The sequence below is a fragment of the Mytilus californianus genome, unplaced genomic scaffold (genome assembly GCF_021869535.1).
Source record: "Mytilus californianus isolate M0D057914Y unplaced genomic scaffold, xbMytCali1.0.p SCAF_5, whole genome shotgun sequence".
Taxonomy (NCBI): domain Eukaryota; kingdom Metazoa; phylum Mollusca; class Bivalvia; order Mytilida; family Mytilidae; genus Mytilus; species Mytilus californianus.
Window position 1 is genome coordinate 5561958 of NW_026262701.1, and position 19722 is coordinate 5581679.

The window sequence follows — 19722 nt, forward strand, 5'->3', positions numbered from 1 at the left end:
ATAAACAATTCACCAAAATTTTATGCAAATTGGTTAAAGCTTTTTTGAGTTAATGTCCGACATGTTGACGACGGACAGACAGACGGACGGACAGAGGTATACCATAATACGTCCCGTAAACGGGCGTATAAAAAGTGATTAAAATTAACAGTATTTACAAAATTTAGTATCTGTTTTAAATCAGTTGACAGAGATCACCTGAAAGGAGTAGACTGACAATTTCAGCAAAATTTACTTATTTGTAGATCTTGTCTTACTCAGGTCATTTTTGCAATTGAAAGTTAATCTATTTCTATTATATTTTTCAAGATGATAAGCAAAAATGAAAAAAATGGACATGAATTTTCTTTTCAGGGCAATAACTCTCTATAAGGCATCCTTCAACAATTTTTGCCCAAATGGACAGAAGGTCGATCATGTCATTCTGGACATTTCTGCCCCATCAGATTTTCTTTATCCATATCAATTTCCAAGATAATAGACAAAACTTGCACTTTACCCCTATATTTTAGTTTTAACCATGTTTGCAATGTTGGTTTACAGGCTGGATCATTAGACATGTTTTTTTAAATAAATACCCACATAAAGATTGTTGCAAAGTTTGGTTCCAATTGGCCGAGGCAGTTGTTTCAGAGAAGATTTTTTTAAGTTCATGGAGGTTGAAGGATGACAACCACAGAAGAAAGACAAAAGATGAGGAAATGCCAAGTGATGGCAAAAGTTCACACAAGCCCTTTGGCCAGGTGAGATCAAAATGATGATTGAAATTGTAAAATATATACTGTAGACAGACTGACAAACTCTTCTTTGATTGATTGATTATTGGTTATCCAGTGGCAAATAGTTCATGCATGTTCAGGACGAGAACAAATACAATAGGTAGGTCCTGTAATAGGGAAATTTTGACCGCCACTGGAAAATGAGGATTTATTGGATAGGAACAGAAATTTTGCCTTGCAACGGGCCACCTAATGACCCCTCAAAGAATTGTTGCAAAGGTTCTTAACATGCAAAGATTGTGGAACTCTCTTGACACGAGGCATCAGATTTAGCAATCCCATTCTGACCAGACGTGACTGCGTACTTATACATCCTGCACAGCCAAACGAACGTCCCACTTTGGCAAGGGTTTTACTGCCAGTCAGAAGAAGACCAAGAGTTACCATATTTCTATTCCCCAGTCATCCTTGGGTCACTCTTCTTTAAAAAAGGTATAAAATATGCACACAAGAATTCAATCACACTTACTTGACGGTACCTCTGAATGTACAAACTCCAATGCATGCTTATTTACTGAATATAATTTACCAGACTGGTTGCCTGTCAAACTTTGTGTTAGATTGATTTTATTCTCCATCAACTGTGCTTCATTTTGTTGATTCTGAGAGGCTATATTACTGTCTGTTGATGCTAATCCTCCCGCCATATTTTCTTGACATGGTTGTGAACTGTCGGCTGATGCTTGTCCTCCCACCATATTTGCTGGATTTGGTTGTGAACTGTCTGCTGATGCTTGTCCTCCCACCATATTTGCTGGATTTTGTTGTGAACTGTCTGTTGATGCTTGTCCTCCCACCATATTTGCTGGATTTGGTTGTGAACTGTCTGCTGATGCTTGTCCTCCCACCATATTTGCTGGATTTGGTTGTGAACTGTCTGTTGATGCTTGTCCTCCCACCATATTTGCTGGATTTGGTTGTGCTCTGTCTGTTGACACTTGTCCTCCCACCATATTTGCTGGATTTGGTTGTGAACTGTCTGCTGATGCTTGTCCTCCCACCATATTTGCTGGATTTGGTTTTGAACTGTCTGTTGATGCTTGTCCTTCAACCATATTTGATGGATTTGGTTGTGCTCTGTCTGGTGGTGATTGAATGTCATTAATAGTATCTAATTTACTTACAGCCTCTTCAGTAATTTTAATACTCCCCTGAAGAGAAGCAGTGTCAGTAGGTCCTTGGATTGATCCATCATTGGCAACATTAACAGTGTGTTCATCATCTGAAATAATACAGTACTTCTTAATACATGTAATAGTATAAAATACTGTTATCCTAACAATAATAACTTGGGGAAAATGGAAAAAGGCTTAACTGAATTTGTAAAATCAGTTAACTGTTTAGTCTGTTTACGCTGTCTTGTATTAGGGTTAGAAAATTTAAATTTACCAATGTTTTATATATTGGTAGTGTCTTAGATATAGACAATACCCATCGCCTGGTCCAGATTTGTTTCATCACCATATTTTAACATGAGGGGTGTCACTAGTAGAGCTGGAACTGCAGATCCTTCAGGAGCATCTGAGTTGACCCTGGTTTTTGGTGGGTTAGTGTTGCTTAATCTTTTAGTTTCAGTGTAGTGTTTTGTGGACTGTTGTTCATTTTTTTGTCCAAAACAAGCATGTGTAGTCCATGTTTTATTGTACTAAGAACATGGCATTGTTTAAAAAGTGAAAGAAGCATGTCATATTATATAATGTCCAATATTACTTTAAAAAGTGATTATAATAATTTAATATTTAAAAATTAGTATAAAATTAAGGCCAACATAAAAAGTGTGTATACTATCACCTGACCTACCCAATATTCCTAATTCTTAACTCCCTCCCAAACTTCTTTGTCAATTTTCCAATAAGCACAATTAAAGTCATAGTGTCCCAAATATGGATGATATTTTAGTAAAAAAATTTCCCCATGTGACATATAACACATGTAAGTATAATTCTATTTGGACTCAAGCAGTGGGATATCCAGTGAATGAAAACAAAAGAAAATTCACTCTTCTTATGATAGAGTAGAGAAAGTCAATAATAAAACAATACCGGTGACGATACTGATCAAAAGTTATTTCTAAATAATAATTGTACATTTTAAAGAAATTATTTATTAAACTGTGTTATTAAATATATTCATGCAAATACACGATGTTTTATGTTCAGTGTTTATCGATATAATTGCTTTAGAAGCTTGTGAAACTGAAATTTAAAAACTGCCAATCTTTGCTGCATATTGATAAAAAAAATTGGAAAAAATGATGGGAGGTAACTCATGACACCAAATATTCTGACTTGTTTATGTCAGAGCTCTAATAGGCCATGGTGTCATCTGTTTTTCTTCTACCTATGGTTTTCTTGGTGTCTTCTACCCATTTTTTTCTACTGGTAATCATAATGCAAATAAAAACTAACCATCAGGCCATAATCAGTCAGACCTCTGACATAAACAAGTAGGATTGTCAAGACTTGTGCAAGTCTGTTAACTCATTTTTAAAAAGGATTAACAGCATTTCTAGACTCAACAATTAAAGTCAGAATGTGCCCATCTTATTCGGGTCAGATTCTGTTCAGTTGATTGTGAAATCTCAATACCTTAACATTTGTAGCAAACCATAATTCAATAAATGACAAGGACTATTTGTCATAAGATGCTTTACAATATCAAAATATCTTTACATGCTGCTTTTCACATAAATCTATTACTTACACAAAATATTTTTCATATGTTATCACAAATACATACTAATATACATAAAATGGTTAATTTCATATGATTCCATTTTTTTATGGTTTTATTCATATTTTTTGTTGATAAATGTGTTTGTAGAAGACATTTTTAATATTGTATTGTGGATGCTTAACTTTTAGATATGGGTGCATGACCCAAAAATGTAGGAATTTTAGGTATATTTTTGACTTGTAGAAGTCAAAATTTTAAATGTTTTTGTTTTTAGGAAAAAATGGCATGATATCTCATCTGACTTGTAGAAGTCAGTTTTTGTTTAAAAATGATGGGAGGTAACTCATGACACCAAATATTCTGACTTGTTTATGTCAGAGTAAAGAGTGATCCAGTAAAGGGCTACAAAACTCACACATGTGTTTCAAAATTACAAGGTAAAACTCAAAGTCATGGAGGTACCAGGGTAGATGAAGCAAGTTAAATGTAAAAGTGCAGTACCTTTTTTCACTGGTGGGGAACATTCTGGACAGATATTCACTGCTGTTGTTAACTCTGTCCCACACTGTGTTCCATCACTCTTCAGTTTTTGGCAAATACTAACTGCAGTCTTTAAATAAATACTGACATCTATTTTTGAACCACATTCTCCACAGAATTTCTGTCCCTGATTGACCTCACTTCCACAATTAGGACAGGAATACATTTTCACATGAATTTTAGGAGTCAGTTACTTTCCTTTCATATGAATCTAGAAAACATAAACATACTGTTAATGTAACTTGCCTTATTCTTTATTCTTCACATTTGTAGCTTGTGGTCCTCAATATTACAAGTAATTTCAAAACTAAAATCTACGTGTTTATAAATCTTTTTACAATTTTTCAATCACAGTTTTAAAAAATACAAACTCGTGATGGGCTGACAAAATATGATTAAATTGGGCAGTAAATATGTTACGTCACAGGAAAAGTAATAACTTACATATCATATATTTTTTTCCAAATTTTAATTTTGAAATAATTCTTTCCTGTCATGGTCTATGCTCATTTTAACACAGTTTAAATTTGTAAACATTTTTATATTGAGTGTTAGTATGGGGTAAAATGTTAACAAATATGATGCCTACCTTATGTTGAGGTGAACATAGAGCATGACATGAAAGAATTATTTCTATTAGGAAAATTTTGAACTTTTATGTTTGAAGCAGACTTACACTACAAGTTCAGATGAATCCAGGATTTTTGAAAAGGGGGATGGGGGGCAAACTATGTAACATTAGGAGTTTGACATGTTAAAAGTCTGCATTTATCAGATATTTAGGTCCATAAGTGCCCCACCCCCTTAAATCTGCCTCTGAAGTTTGCAACTTGCAGCCATTTTTTATATCCAGCATCATTCAAACTACAACTTGGAAGTTTTACTTAAGAATTGAATGCTTCTTTTTGTACATTTATTGGGGTTTTTTTTAGCGTTGACCAAAGTACATTTTGTATGAAGCGCTTCCTTCTAAAAATGTGCGCACTGTCAACGCTTTTACAACCCTATATTGGGTTAATATAAAGATTGATATTGGTGCATCTCAGATTCAATGAAAACAGATACAAGCTAGATAGTTCATATATAGGCCAAACACGTTACACTACTATGTCACAAGTAGCTATATACATTTGAATTTCACCTACCTGGGCGAAATCACATTGGAGATTGAGGAAAAAATGTAAACAGAAAGTACCATTTTTTTTATGATAAAAATAATATCCCTGGAAATACTGACTTAGCTCACCTGACACAAATTCAAAGTTTAGAATAACGGAATGTTAGATTTTCATATTACAAATATACTGCTTTTAGCAACAGGGACTATTGTACATGTTATATTAATCATAAAATAATGTTTAATGAATGTTTTTGTATAAAATTATGTATATACATGTTAATTTGTCTACTATTGTCTTGTTTGTAATTGATATGCCCTTACGGGCCCTTTAATTAGGAAATAAAATGAATTGATTGATTTATTTGATTTATTGTACTTGCCTCTTTGTCCTTTGCTTTCTCCTGTCCATATTTCTAAAAAGTGCGAAGATCAATATAGTTTTCAGAAAATATTGAAGAATCTACTTTCGCTTTTCATCTTAAATTCCGGGCCGTTAATTCCCGCAAAAAAAGAGAAGAGTTATGTCCACTTTAACGTAGCTGCTTTGGGTGTCAAATATTCAGCTAATTATATAATAACTCAAATGTTTGACGATAGATATTTCTTAATTAACGACACTTATTTTTTTTTTGATAATTTAAATTTTAGATGTTTCTGTTGTATATTGAATGAAACTTGGTAAAATACTTTTAAACCAAAAAACTATGTTTTGCAACATGTCCAAAAGGGATGCTCAGAAAACAGAAAAAAACACCCGATCTTCCTAAGGTAGCCTGGCATCCTGACCCAATCTAATACTTCGTCTACTGTCGAGCAGTGAGCCAGGATCCCAGGCTATACCTAAGGGAGCTACCATTTGATTTTTACGGGGGGGGGGGGGGGGAAGATGAAAAATTTTGTCCTGCATTTTTTTTTTAGTTGTAATCTCTGTCCTGCCTTTTTATTTTTCACTCTATTCGGTCCTGCCTTTTTTTCAATGACATAAATTGTCACCCTGCCTTTTTTATTTTTTGCAAAGTTGCTCATCCTGCCTTTTTTTTTACTCAAAACTCCTGTCCTCCCTTTTTTTTCTCTCAAAGAAACCAAGGAACCCAGGGTCCCCATTATGACCGAACATTTGTGCTCTTGGTGGATTATTTTTTCTAAACTGTGTACCCCCTCCCCCCTCCCCCACCAAAACACTTTTTTTTTAATGAAACCCGAAATAATAATAAAAAAAAACACGTTGAGGCTAGATTAAACAGTATTAAATATCCAAACTTTTTTTTATTTTTTAGATGATTTTGATAGTTTTTCTACAAATTAAATTGATAAATTCAACAACATTTACCGTTATCTTGATGATATTTTTCGTTAAATAATCAAGAATTCTCTAAATATACTGCCGAAATTTACCCACAGCAACTTACTTTGAATAAATCAATTATTAAGAGCAATAAGTGTCCTTTCCTAGATTTAGATATTTCAGTTTTACACCAGAAACTCTACACAAAAAATTACGACAAAAGGGATGATTTTTCTTTCCCTATTGTTAATTTTTCTTTTTTTGACGATGATGTTCCTCTGGCACCATCTTACGGTGTTTATATATCCCAACTCGTTCGTTATGCCTGTATCTGTAGTGACGTTTTGGTTTTCAATGCACGTAATCTATGTAATCAGTACTGGTAGATTATTAAGTCAGGGATTTCGTTACCACACATTACTTAAAACCTTTACTAAATTCTTCCATGGATACAAAGATTTGGTTTGCAACTTTAGCTGTACCTGTAAAATAACTTATTTCAGACGGAATAGCATCCTAAATTTTACGGTGATGTTGTTTACCGAGCCCGGGAATTTATATACGATCCGGGTTAACTTATTAATCCTTTAAATAAACTTATTCTAAAAGGTTGCCAATTCAACACTGTAATTAGATCTTTGAATATCGTTTTCATTGGTATACATATTGATTTTGTTATCAGTAAATTAAAATCATACTTATAGTTTTGTTATACACATATGCATTTTTAACGGTACTACAATCTGCATCTCGATCCTTCATTTTGGCATTGCACAAGGTCATGTTTTTCTCTAACTGTTAATGACGTCTTTACACTAAATCCATTGGATGTTGGATGTGTACAGTGGGAAATCTGGTGACAAAATATTACCTCCCCTGTAAATATTGAAAACTAGATCTTCTCAATGTTTGTCCGATTTTAGCAAGGACGCTATCAATTATGGATTCACGGGAAAATGTTCTGGTAAATAGTCAAAATAGAAATAAGTTGAAATAAAAACAAAACTTCCATTCAATGTTATCATTTCCCTCCTTAAGTAGCAAACGACGAGTACAGCAGGGTATAGAAGCTTGATGTAAAATTGGTGTAAAATGTTGCTATGCGAATAAATTCCTGGAGTACCAACTTCAACTTATTTTTCTACTGGCTGTATACATTTCTGGAACATGCTAATTATCCGAATATATATACAGCTAGATCAGAAAAAGTCAGGGAAAAAAATCCAAAGGAATCGATTGATATGCAGCAAAGTTTGGCACTTTTTAAATTATATTATTAAGCAAATTCAAACGGACCTTATCTCGATGTAAACCGTGACAAAACAATTTACGAAAAACAAATAAGACAGACATTAACCAACGACAACCACTGAACTACAGGCTCCTGACTTGGGACAGGCACATAAAGAATGTGGCGGGGTTAAACATGTTTGTGAGCGTTCAACCCCCCTAACCTGGGAAAGTGGTGTTACAACACAACATAAGAACAAACTATAAAAATCAGTTGAAAAGGACTTAACTCATCAGATCGAAACAAAGCAGAAAAAAACATCCAACAAAAACACAGACGGGCCGTGGCAGGGTATTTATACGTCCCTAACAACGAAAAAAGACACAAAGTACAGATATGAGAGTACTCGCAGTTATACTGACAGCGAGTTCAAAGCCAATACCAACTAATAAAAAAATCATGTATCTAAGACTAAAATATTAATCAGTACACATCCAGCATCCAATGGATTTAGCGTAAAATCGTCATTAACAGTCAGAGAAAACATAACCTTGTGCAATGCCAAAATATGGGTATCGACATATTGTAGTACCGTGAAAGTGCATATGTGTATAACAATAACATTTAGTATGGTTTTAATTTACTGATAACAAAATCAATATTTATACCAATAAAAACAATATTCAAAGATCTAATTACAGTGTTGAATTGGTAACCTTTTAGAACAAATTTATTTAAAGGACTGATCATATCTATTAAAATTTCCGGGCTCGGTAAACAACATAACCGTAAAAACTAGGATGTGCTGTTCCGTTTGAAATAAGTTTCCTACATATACAGCCAAACTTAAAATATTTGTATCCATGGAAGAATTTAGAAAAGGTTTTAAGTAATCTGTGGTAACGAAATCCCTGACTTATTAATTTTCTAATAATACATATATAGATTACGCTCATTGTAGTTCAAAACGTCACTACAGACACGCCATAGCGAACGAGTTGGGGTATGTAAACACCGTAAGTCGTGCCAAAGGAACATCATCGTCCAAAAAAGGGAAAATTAACAATAAGGAAAGGAAAATCGTTCTTTTTGTCATAATTTTGTGTGTAGAATTTCTCGTGTACAGCTGAAATATCTAAATTTATCAGTCATTGCTGTAAATACTTGATTTATTTAACGAAAGTTCCTTTGGGTTAATTTCTAAAGTACATTTATAGAATTCTTGATTATTTAACCGGAAAAAATATCATCAAGATAACGGAAAGTGTTGCTGAATTTATCAATTATATGGATTTTAGACGGGTGTTACTGAGTTTTGCCATAAACTGCTTTCATTTGGATTAATTTGACTGGAAATGCTATTTTCTGTTAAATCACACAAGCTTTTTACCTTGTGTAATATTTCAATGTTTTTCTTCGAATTGATAACTTTTTGAAAGACTGAAAACGCATGATCTTTAAAGTTTCTCAAATATCTGAAAAAAGCTCTAATTCGATATTGTAAAAATTCTATGTATTAAAAAATACTTTGTGAAAAAGTAGGAACTGGCAAATCGAAGCTTTTGTTTCATCTGAGACTCTAAGCTTTCATTGATAAAAATAACATGAATTCGTTCATTGATTGATTGATTGTTCGTTGCTTTCAGTATCCAGTGTTATGGTCAATTGAATAACTGAACACGTACGTTTAAAAAAGAGCTACAAACGAGTCTCTTTTCAGATATATCTGGGTCCGCAAATTTCACAAAATCATAAGAACATAAAGGAGCTACGGTTCCGCAGCTAAATGCAGGTTTTTTTCTTCTAAAATCATGAAAATTTGATAAAAATGAATTATTTCCAAAGAATTGTTACATTCTATAAGATGATACTTTTGTAAAGAAGTTATTCCAAATCGTTTTACAAAAATCCGTAGTCACGGTTTATCTTTTGAAACAAAAAAGTTAAGTATTTAAAGGATAGAAATGTCCAAGAATCCGAAATTTTAGATAAATCTCTAAATGTTCGTTCCCAATATTCTCTAAATTTAGCACATGAAGGTATATTTTTTATTACATATTTGAATTGACAAAGTGAAAATTTATAAAAATGTGAAAAATACCTTGTATGCAAATTTTCGTAAAAAAATCACCGTAGGATCGAAACTGTATCGTATGCCATAAAAACTTTTCTTTTATTGTTTTTTTTTCTTTAGTCTTTACTGTTCCGCCTATATCCAAAAAACATGCATGTCTCTGACTCTCATTAAACTTTTTAAACGAGAGACATATGCATATAATTATGTCTATGGTTAAACAATTCATTTTGATAGTTTTTTTCAAATGCAACAACATATATTAAAGGATAATTTGATCATGAATATAAGAAGTTCAAGCTCTATTTATAGTATTATACTTCGTTTGATTTGACCTTATAGATTATAGTGACGGTCCGAGTTGACTTTATAGACGGACGAGTTGACTTTATAGACGGTCTGAATTGACATGAGTTGACATTATAGACGGTCTGAATTGACAATTCAAATATTCTATTATTCCAATCAGGGTCCCACAGGGGGTATTTACAATTAACAATTATAATTAGATGACAATATAAGCAAAAAACATGAGACATTGTACAGCATATAATGTATGTGACAGATATCATAATAGACAAATGAAAATAGCATTAATAATAAAAATATATTATAAGTTCTCTTGAATATTTGTTCCGTTATTATTTCCAGAGACATATAATGCATATTATGTCTCTGTTATTTCTATGTCCAGCAGTGTACCTCGTGTTCACATCAGCACAGCTATCATATATACGTCTCTGGTTAAGATATATAGTTCGTTCTGCGGAACCGTAGCTCATAGATAGACCTATATGAGCTACGGTTCCGCAGCTACAAGAAACGATGCTTATGGATATACTGTTGTAATAGCTGCAACATCATTCTTCCTCGTGTCAAAAGCAGATGAACAAGTAATCTTAATATTATCTAAGATATGTGATCCCATAGAACAAGAACAAGATCAAGAACATATTTTTTTACCAATCAAGGGCCCTCAAAAGGCATATAGAGAATACATGTATATAATGAAAAAGAACATTGATTAGCATAGTATATGAAAAATAAATAGATCTAAGTCATATTGACTTTAATAAATTTTCCAACAGCATTAAGGACCTGATTGTCTTCACAGCGTAATAATTAAATGAATTTTTGCTGATTGTCCAGTAAAAAATAGTTTGGATTTTTTTTGGAAAACAAAGTCAAAGAGAGCATCTCTATCAGTGTTAAATTTTTCAGATGAAGTTAAATAATGGATTTCATCTTCAACACAGCCAGAGGAGCATTTTATGCAAATTCTTTCATTTCGTGGATGTATATGTATTAATGTTTGTGAATGCTATTGACCTTCCTATTGACTCTAACAACATATATACGAAATAGTTAAATAATATGTATTTCGTTTTTAGCTCACCTGGCCCGAGGGCCTAGTGAGCTTTTCTCATCACCTGCGGCGTCCGACGTCTGTCGTCGTCGTCGTCCGTCGTCGTCGTCGTTAACTTTTTACATTTTGAACCTCTTCTAGAGAACAACTGAATGGAATGAAACCAAATATGTCATGAATGTTCCTTTTGAGGTGCTGTACCAAGTATTATTACTTTGTAGCTGATCCATCATCCAAGATGGCCGCAAGCTGGGGGACTAAACACGAAGCACGCACATCGAACCAAACACGAGAAAACGAGAAATAAAACGTCAAAACACGAAAACATGTGAAATAAAAAGGCCGAAACCGTTGCACGAAAATAACCCTTTAACACCCTCTTTTAATCTATTTTTACCTGATTTCCAAAACCAAAGTAGAATCAGGTGAGCGAAACAGGCTCTTGAGAGCCTCTAGTTTTTTGTTATGTCTATCAATCAAGTAATTCTTTCCCTCAGTATTGTTCTTTTGTATTTGTTTAATATCATTATGTGTAATGTTATAATCTCATGTTGCCCCTTGTGGGCCCTTTAATTTGGAATAAAATATATTCTTCTATTTTATAACAAAACCAATTTTTTTTATTGAAAATTATAGACGGTCTGAGTTGACATTATATAGACGGTCCGGTCCGATTGAATTGATAGAATATGCGAGGCGAGTTGTACCATATATATATGCATATTCGTTGGAAAACAAAAGTGAAAGTAGAAATGCATTTGAGGAAACGTTTAAAATATCTTAATGTCAGCCATTTAAATTAGAATGTACAACATTAATTTGTATTAATCATGACAGGTAAAGACAAAGCAAATCAAAACAAATTTCTGATGTGTTCATGGTGTTATTTTATCCCATTCAGCAAAAAAAGAAAAATCGGATTCAGATTGAAATACCACAATGTTGAATATAAAGGCTAAAGGGAGTAAAGCACCATCAGAGACACAAATATACTGTAAATATATATATATACAGGTCTCTGCTACCATCATGCATATTCAATGTATAGTTTCTCCCTTCGATAGAAGAAATAAAACTACTGTTTTTCACAATATTGAACAAAGACCACAACCTACAATCAGAAAACAAGTTTTAATGTTTTGAAAGCTTTGCAGGCTCGTAGAAAGGATGTCTCTGAGGTTTTTTTTTCAGTCATGGTGCTCAAACTTTAATTGTCAAACTTCAATCTGAATCTCGATTTTAATAGTCTTTTGTATAAATGGTATATTTTGATTTCAGAGAAAAAAAAGGGGGGGGGTATGCTTCATGAGGGATGCAAAGACAACTGTAATCATGTCCTTCAGATGTATCACAATCAAGAATGGAAGGTACTCCCTCCCAATGAATACTTGTTGAAATAGAGAGAAGATACCATGTGGACAACCAAAAATAATAAGTCCAATAAAAACAAAACGACAAATTGCTTAAAAGAAAAATGATAAAAAAGACAAACAACTGTGACAAGATTGCTTCCCTTAGTACATGTATTAGATACTTAGCCAGCCATAAGTGGTTGAGCTAGGGAAGTAATTCTTTATCTCAGTCGGTTAGAGTGCTGCCATGTAACACAGAGGTACAGGGTTCCAGTCCCGGAGGAGACAAAGTGATTTTGTATGCAGAATCATGCTCTCTGGTTACACAACTATGACAAAAACTTTTTTTAAAACTCCAGATTGACACTTATTGGAACCAACTTGGCCACAATCATCATTAGGATGTCTAGTTTAAAAAAATATGTCCAATGATCCCGCCTACCCACCAACAAGGCTGACATAGCTAAAAATAGAACAAAGGGGTAAAATGCAAGTTTTGTATATTATCTGGAAAACTGCAATAGATAGATTAAATCTGACAGAAGCAGAATTAAAAGTTCAGTGTCACGAAATAGAAGTTCCTTCATAAGATAAGTTCCAAATGGAAAAAATATGTTGGAATATTTTTTCCACTGGAATGAATATTACAGTATATGTTCCTAACGGAATGGTATAGAATATTTGTTCCAACAGGAACAGATATAATGGCATTGTTTATAACAAAGTTTCCAGTGGAACTTCTGTTATACAGAACAAATATACGTTGACACCACCTGCTATAATAGTTCAACCAAAACATGTCAGATGACTCCTTATAGGAGTATTGCCCTTAAATGAGGATTTAACCTATTGAAAAAAAATTGCCTACAATCTTTATATAGATCAAAGAGACACTAAAACTGCAAAAATTATCAGCATGAAAATATGTAAAAGTTTGTCAACATTGCTGAAATCTGAGGTTGTCTCCTTATAGGAGTTTTGACCTTAAGGGCATACATTACAGTTACAGGGGAGATAATGAGGTTGCTAACGTTAAATGTTATTTTTACATACTTTGCCAAAATGTATTATGTGATGTGATAAGTTCAGAAATATAATAAAAACGATAGGTCACCAAGCCCTAGTTTTGTCCATCTGTCTTGCCATCCACCCATCTGTCTTGTCAATTTTTGTAAATGCAAAAACTCCAAAAGTATAGGTAGTAGGCCACTGAAATTGTGCACAGTTGTTGTAGATATGCTTAATATACAGATGTGAATATTAAACATTTATTTCCCATGACTGAGGGAGATATGAAGATTTGTTCACCCAAGAATATTCATATTTCACGAGGGCTCTGCCCGAGGGAAATATGATTTTTCGAGGGTGAGCAAATCTTCATATCTCCCGAGGCAAAGGGAAATGAATGTTTTATTCCACAGCCTATGCTTTGTTTACTATCATTACATTAATTATTATTTTGCATATATTTTTTTTCTTATCTGCTTGTTTTTATAAGTCAAACTAAACATGACATACACATTGATAAACAGTACGGATCAAAAGTTCATTATTAGTCTTTTTGTTTTATCGTCTGAAATAAATTTGAACATGATAATGATTTTTGCTATCACTATTTTAAGAAGAATAAGAAGTTCAAAACGTTATGTACATTAACCGCGCGTAACGTCGCACCATGTAATCCCGACATTTCAGAGGGGAATTAAATGATCCTCAGAAGGGAATATGAAGATTTGTTCAATGACACGTGGGATAGTCTCAACCAATCAAATATTGATTAAACTATCAATATGTATAAACAGTGGAATAATAAATCATGGTGAAATTAGGCTCATTATTTTTTTGAAAAATGTCCTTTTTTTTTTAAAAATCACAAATTTTTGGTAATGTCGTTTGTAAACGCAAAAACTCCAAAAGCATAGGTAGCAGACCAATGAAATTTAGCTCAGCTGTTGTGCCTAATTTCTAAATGTGCATATCATATATTTTGGTGAAATTAGGCTCATTACTTTTGGAAAAAAAGTTTTGAGAAATGTCATCTTATAATAGAATTTTTATTAAAAAATGGTATGTAGGTGTATTAAGATATTTAAAATGTGATTGGCAAATTAAAGAAAAAATGGTAAAAAAAAACTTTTTGATAAAAATTTTGAGAAGCATCTTGTGGTAGGATGTCATAAAAAAAATTTATAGATAAAATAGGCATAATATGAATTTCAAATTATTTCCTCTTGTCAAAAAATGTGTAAAAAACTTAATTTTTGTTTAAAAAATTATAAATTCTGAGAATCATACTTTTTGCTAGGATTTAAACGAAAAAGGTATCATTTGCTATTACAAATTGGTTCTCTGTGTCAAAATTATTGTTGTCCATCATTTACAAAAATGTCCACCAAAATACATAGTATTTGGATTTTCACAAACATGTGAGCTGTGTCAGATAGAAATTGACCTTATGCATGTCAGTTTTCTAGTTGCGATTCATATTATGTTTATTATATTTAGGTTAAGATACTTATGTTTCATTGCACTCTTCATTGTTTTTGATTGTTCAGCAGTCTATTATTAGAACTATTGCATCATAAATCAAGGGACAGACAACATATTAGACAAAACAGAACACAAATACCACAGAGAAACACAAACCAAAATCCTGGGGTAAGCGCATGTGTTTGATCATCCTAAACATGCATGAAATATTTGCCACTGGACAGTAAGAAACAATAAATCAATCAATCAATCAGGTGTTTGAGTTTGATCGTCTGTTCCTAGTTCAATAGTAACAATGAATTATTTCAATCTGGAATCGTTTTGAATTCTGGAAAACTGATAAAAGGTGTATAAACTAACTTAATTAAGGATGGTTAGCCATGCATGCATGGCTAAGGGGGTTAGTAAGTTCATACTGAAATATCAGTGAAAGTAACTTGAACCTAAGCCATGCATGCATGGCTAACCCACTAAGAAAAAAGTTGTATTTTTTTTCTTATCAATTTTCCAGAATTCAGAATTATTCCAGATTCAAATAATTCCTTGTTTACTGTAGATTCATTATTATTCATTGGGATACTAACTTTCATGGATTTCGTGGATAAAGGTTAACCACGAATTTAAATATTCAACAGAGTACTAATGTTCTAAAGGCTTAAAAGCAGATTTAGGAAAATCCATGAAATCAAAAATTCACAAAAATACAGTTTTACCTAAATCCACGGAAATTGGTAGCCATGAAAATAAATGAATCCACAGTAGTTACAAGTGCCTTATTGCTCTGCACAAGTAACAATTTGGTAAGCCATATTATGACATTTATGTAGTATATTTGTATATATTTTTGAATACATACAATGATTTTTAATTATTCTACTTTCAGACTAAGAACAGATAACCAAGTGTATTTAGTTTACGTTGTGGTTATAATGTATTAAAAGGACAGAAATTTTGTAAATGTGCATAGAGAGTTGATGACAAAATGATCTGCACAGGAAAGAATGAAGAAGGCAATACCTGCAAACGACAGCTGGCAAAAGATATGAAGTTTTGTCCAGAATGTGGTACACCAGTCAAAATACAAGGTAAGATAAGAAATGGTTCAATATTGGTAACTTCTATTAAAAAAGTATGTGGAAAAAAAATTAAAGCATAAAAATCAGGTTAATTAAACTGACCTTATATAATAAACTGATTTGAATAAATGTTCAATGTTACTTTTATTTTGCATTGATAATTTCTAGTTATCTTCATCTTCTTTTTGTCCCTAACTTCCTACTGCTGTTGAGAGAAGCATATCCACAAAAAATCAAAAAGCTTAACTAGGATCCATGCAAACTTATATTTCCTTTGAATAAACTTCCATTGAATAAACTTATTTAAAGAGTTTATCAATATACATGTACCACTGTAAAAAGATCTTTGGATATTGTTTTAATTGGTACTAACATTGATTTTGTTATCAATGAATAAAAACATAAATAAATATGTATTCTTATATAGTATTTAACACTTACAGTCCTACATCTTTTGGCATTACACAAGGTATTTTTTTCAGACTGTGTATGCCTTCTTTACACTGATTCCATTAGATGTGTACTAATTGATACTTTGTCTTGGATACATGATTCTTTTTTAGCTCACCTGGTCCATAGGCCAAATGAGCTTTTCTCATCACTTGGCGTCCGTCGTCGTCTGTTAACTTTTACAAAAATCTTCTCCTCTGTAACTACTGGGCCAAATTTAACTAAACTTGGCCACTATCATCATTAGGGTATCTAGTTTAAAAAATTTGTATTATGACCCCGCCTGCCAACCAAGATGGCTGACATGGCTAAATATAGAACATTGGGGTAAAATGCAAGTTTTGTCTATTATTTTGAAAACCGTTATAAACAGAGAAAATCTGTTGGAAACAAAAATGTTCAGAATGTTGAGCTCTACCAATTGTCTGTTTAGGTCAAAACTGTCAGATGACTTCTTATAGGAGTTATTGCCCTTTAATGTCAAATTTTACCATTTTTTTATACGACCGCAAAAGAATTTGCGTTTGTATAATGCTATCAGGTCGTCGTCCTCGTCATCGTCGGCGGGGGGTTGTAAATTTTTTTCCCTCAAGATTTAAGAAATTTATCAATTTTCCAAAAAATAAATTGGGGGTCACAATTTATTTTGCTAATTCTTTGTATATAGTCTGAAAACAGATTTACTAAGTATTGCGCAACAGCACAATGTATTGCACAACAGTAAGAAATCTTCAATTGAATATAAATTCAAATCATATAACCAATTTCAAGTTCTTTGACTACATTTATTCTGTGTCAGATACCTATAATGTGGCAAATATTTAATTACAATGCAAATTCAGACCTGTATCAAGCTTGAATACTGTGTCCATTTTTGCCCCAACTGTTCAGGGTTGGACCTCTGCGGTCTTATCCAGCTGCACTCGACGAAGCACTTTATTTCATTTTTTCCTATTACCTTGAAAATTATAATAGATAGAGAGTAACTTTAAGTTGCAAAAATGATCAGCAAGATAAGTTCTACAAATAATTCTCATGGTTGAAATTGTCAGTCGACTCCTTATTAGAGTAATTGCCCTTTGATGATGATTTTTACCAATTTTTTGCTTTTTTTTCCTTATATCTTAAAAATTATAATAGATAGATAGGAACTTAAATAAGCAAAAATGATCAGCAAGACAGGATCTACAACGAAGATAAGAAGAGGAATTTGTCTGACGATTCATATTGGAGTTATTGCCCTTTAATGACGATTTCTACCATTTTTTTTGCGTTTTGCCTTATATAATAAAAATTATAATAGATAAATAGACACTTTAAATCACAAAAATGATCAGCAAGGCAAGATCTACTAACAAGTCAAATTTTGCCGATAGTTAGTAGACTGTCAATCTTGATAGGAGTAATTACCCTTAAATGAGGATTTTTTTTACCCTCTTTTGTGTTTTAACCAAAAACTAAAGAAGATATAGAGAAACTAAACAGACTAAGTGATCAGCAATATAAGATCAACAAAACAGAGATTTTTGTCATAAATTTTATTCTCGTCTACGATGTTGGAGAGTGTCCATTGTTGAATATGCGCATAGACCAAGAAAAAGCATATATAGATGTATTTGTACTACAGAGTTATACTACAGAAACCACAAAAGTACAGAATGTTCCTTTTTTATAAGTTACAGGTGACCAGAGTGTATCTGGAGAGAGTCCACCAGGTAGCCATTCTCCACAAATACCAGAACAGTCTACTGAAGACTCCCAGACAAATGATTCAAGTAGACATGAAAATAATGGCCAGGGGGATGCTGGTGACCATAAAGGTACAGGGTCAGGTAACACAGATAATACAATTAAAAAAAATTATATTGCTTTGTAAACTAAAAATATTTCAAGTATCAAAATATCTGGTTGATAAGCCACTTTTTTGCCTAAATCGGGAAAAAAGTCTTAGAATATGTCAAAGAGTTAATCCTATAAGAAATTCACCTAGAGCAAATATCAGCTAGTCAGAGGTCACTGAATTATGTAACAGTTACAGCATATCTGTGCATCAACAATCAAAAAGGAATTAATTACAGTACCAGAGAAAACTGTTGGATATGTATGAGCTTAACATATAATACCTTTATACCTGCTGTCATTATTCTTTTTGTGATTTACAAGACAATACTCTGTTTGCAAAATAAAGCAACCATTACTTTGTATATTGTCAGATACGAATGTGTAAGCCACGAGATACAATAAAGGGATAAATGTAGTCCCAATAATTCAGTCTTTTATATTCCACTGCTTGAAACATCACGATTATGTATGATCGATGAAAGAATATGTATTTAATCAGATAGCCAAAAATCTGAAGCAATTTCCCCATAATGTGCCCTAATTCATACCATCTAAATATAGGTTGGTTCCATGTGTAAAATTTTCAGTATGCCTCAGGAACTTGTCTGACTATAACGGTAGGTTGGTATTTCAACAACTGATCGGAAGTCATCAATAGAAAATTGTTTAGATGATTTGAGTCAACAAAAAAAAACAACAGCAAGTCTTAATTATATGACACTCAAACTGGGAAGAGGATAACTAGGCCAATATATAATGTCCCATTTTCAAAGCACTCAGTTTTGCGTAGTAAGAATTCTTTGTGATAAATATAGCTACTTTTATGATACCAACCAATCAGAATCTTTGTATTCAATCTCCAAATTGGGTAATAAATCCATTATCTGTACTAGAAGATTATTGGCATTGGTCAGTTGGTCAATTGCTACTAATCTGTCTGTGTTCCGGTGCATTTCAAGTAAAACACTGCCGTCTTTATGCTGTGCCAGAAAAATAATATATGCACAATGAATCAGCAAATTCTGACCTGTGAAAGCCTAAAAATGATTGGCGAGCACTTGTACTTGTTTGAACAAAAATTCAAACAGGAAAACCAATGGTCTAATCTATATAAAAAACATGAAACAAGAAACACTTATGAACCACATCAACAAACGATAAATTTTAATATAATAATTTTGTTGTTAGGAGTAAGGAAGTAAACATTTTTTTACAAAATAAACAAATTTGTTGTTAACAGTACAGAAGTGAAAATTTATCGTCGTACTAAATTCTTATCAAAGGTGGTACATATTAAAAATAGTGAGACGAGTTATTACACAAAATAAGTAAACATTGAATTTCAGAAATGCATTACAAATTGTGTTAACAGGTCAAATCAACACAAAAGTAAGATTTGAGAGTACTCGCAGCTACTGAAAGATAGTTAAAAGACGAAAAC

At 32.6% G+C, this 19722-nt stretch overlaps 2 protein-coding genes across 6 annotated transcripts in view; one reads left to right on the forward strand and one right to left on the reverse strand.

Annotated features, from left to right (window-relative positions):
* The window catches only part of LOC127702508 (E3 ubiquitin-protein ligase rnf213-alpha-like), a 157137-nt gene extending 152934 nt beyond the window's left edge, over positions 1 to 4203 (reverse strand). The window contains exons 1-2 of one of the 2 annotated variants that reach the window (XM_052206718.1): positions 3957 to 4203; positions 1309 to 2001 (exon numbers count right to left, since the gene is read on the reverse strand). In XM_052206718.1, the coding sequence (XP_052062678.1) occupies positions 1309 to 2001; positions 3957 to 4161 (898 nt within the window). In that variant the 5' untranslated portion in view covers positions 4162 to 4203. Of the gene's footprint in view, positions 1 to 1248; positions 2002 to 3956 lie in introns of both variants that reach the window. The other variant, XM_052206716.1, reaches the window with a different exon arrangement.
* LOC127702509 (E3 ubiquitin-protein ligase rnf213-alpha-like) overlaps positions 1 to 19722 on the forward strand; it is a 333395-nt gene that overhangs the window by 89890 nt on the left and 223783 nt on the right. Inside the window, exons 1-3 of one of the 4 annotated variants that reach the window (XM_052206719.1) lie at positions 11788 to 11908; positions 15797 to 15998; positions 18116 to 18271. The exons of 1 other annotated variant lie outside the window; for it this stretch is intronic. In XM_052206719.1, coding sequence (XP_052062679.1) covers positions 15896 to 15998; positions 18116 to 18271 — 259 coding nt within the window. In that variant the 5' untranslated portion in view covers positions 11788 to 11908; positions 15797 to 15895. Of the gene's footprint in view, positions 1 to 11787; positions 11909 to 15796; positions 15999 to 18115; positions 18272 to 19722 lie in introns of those variants that run through there. 2 more of the 4 variants (XM_052206721.1, XM_052206720.1) reach the window with 2 other exon arrangements.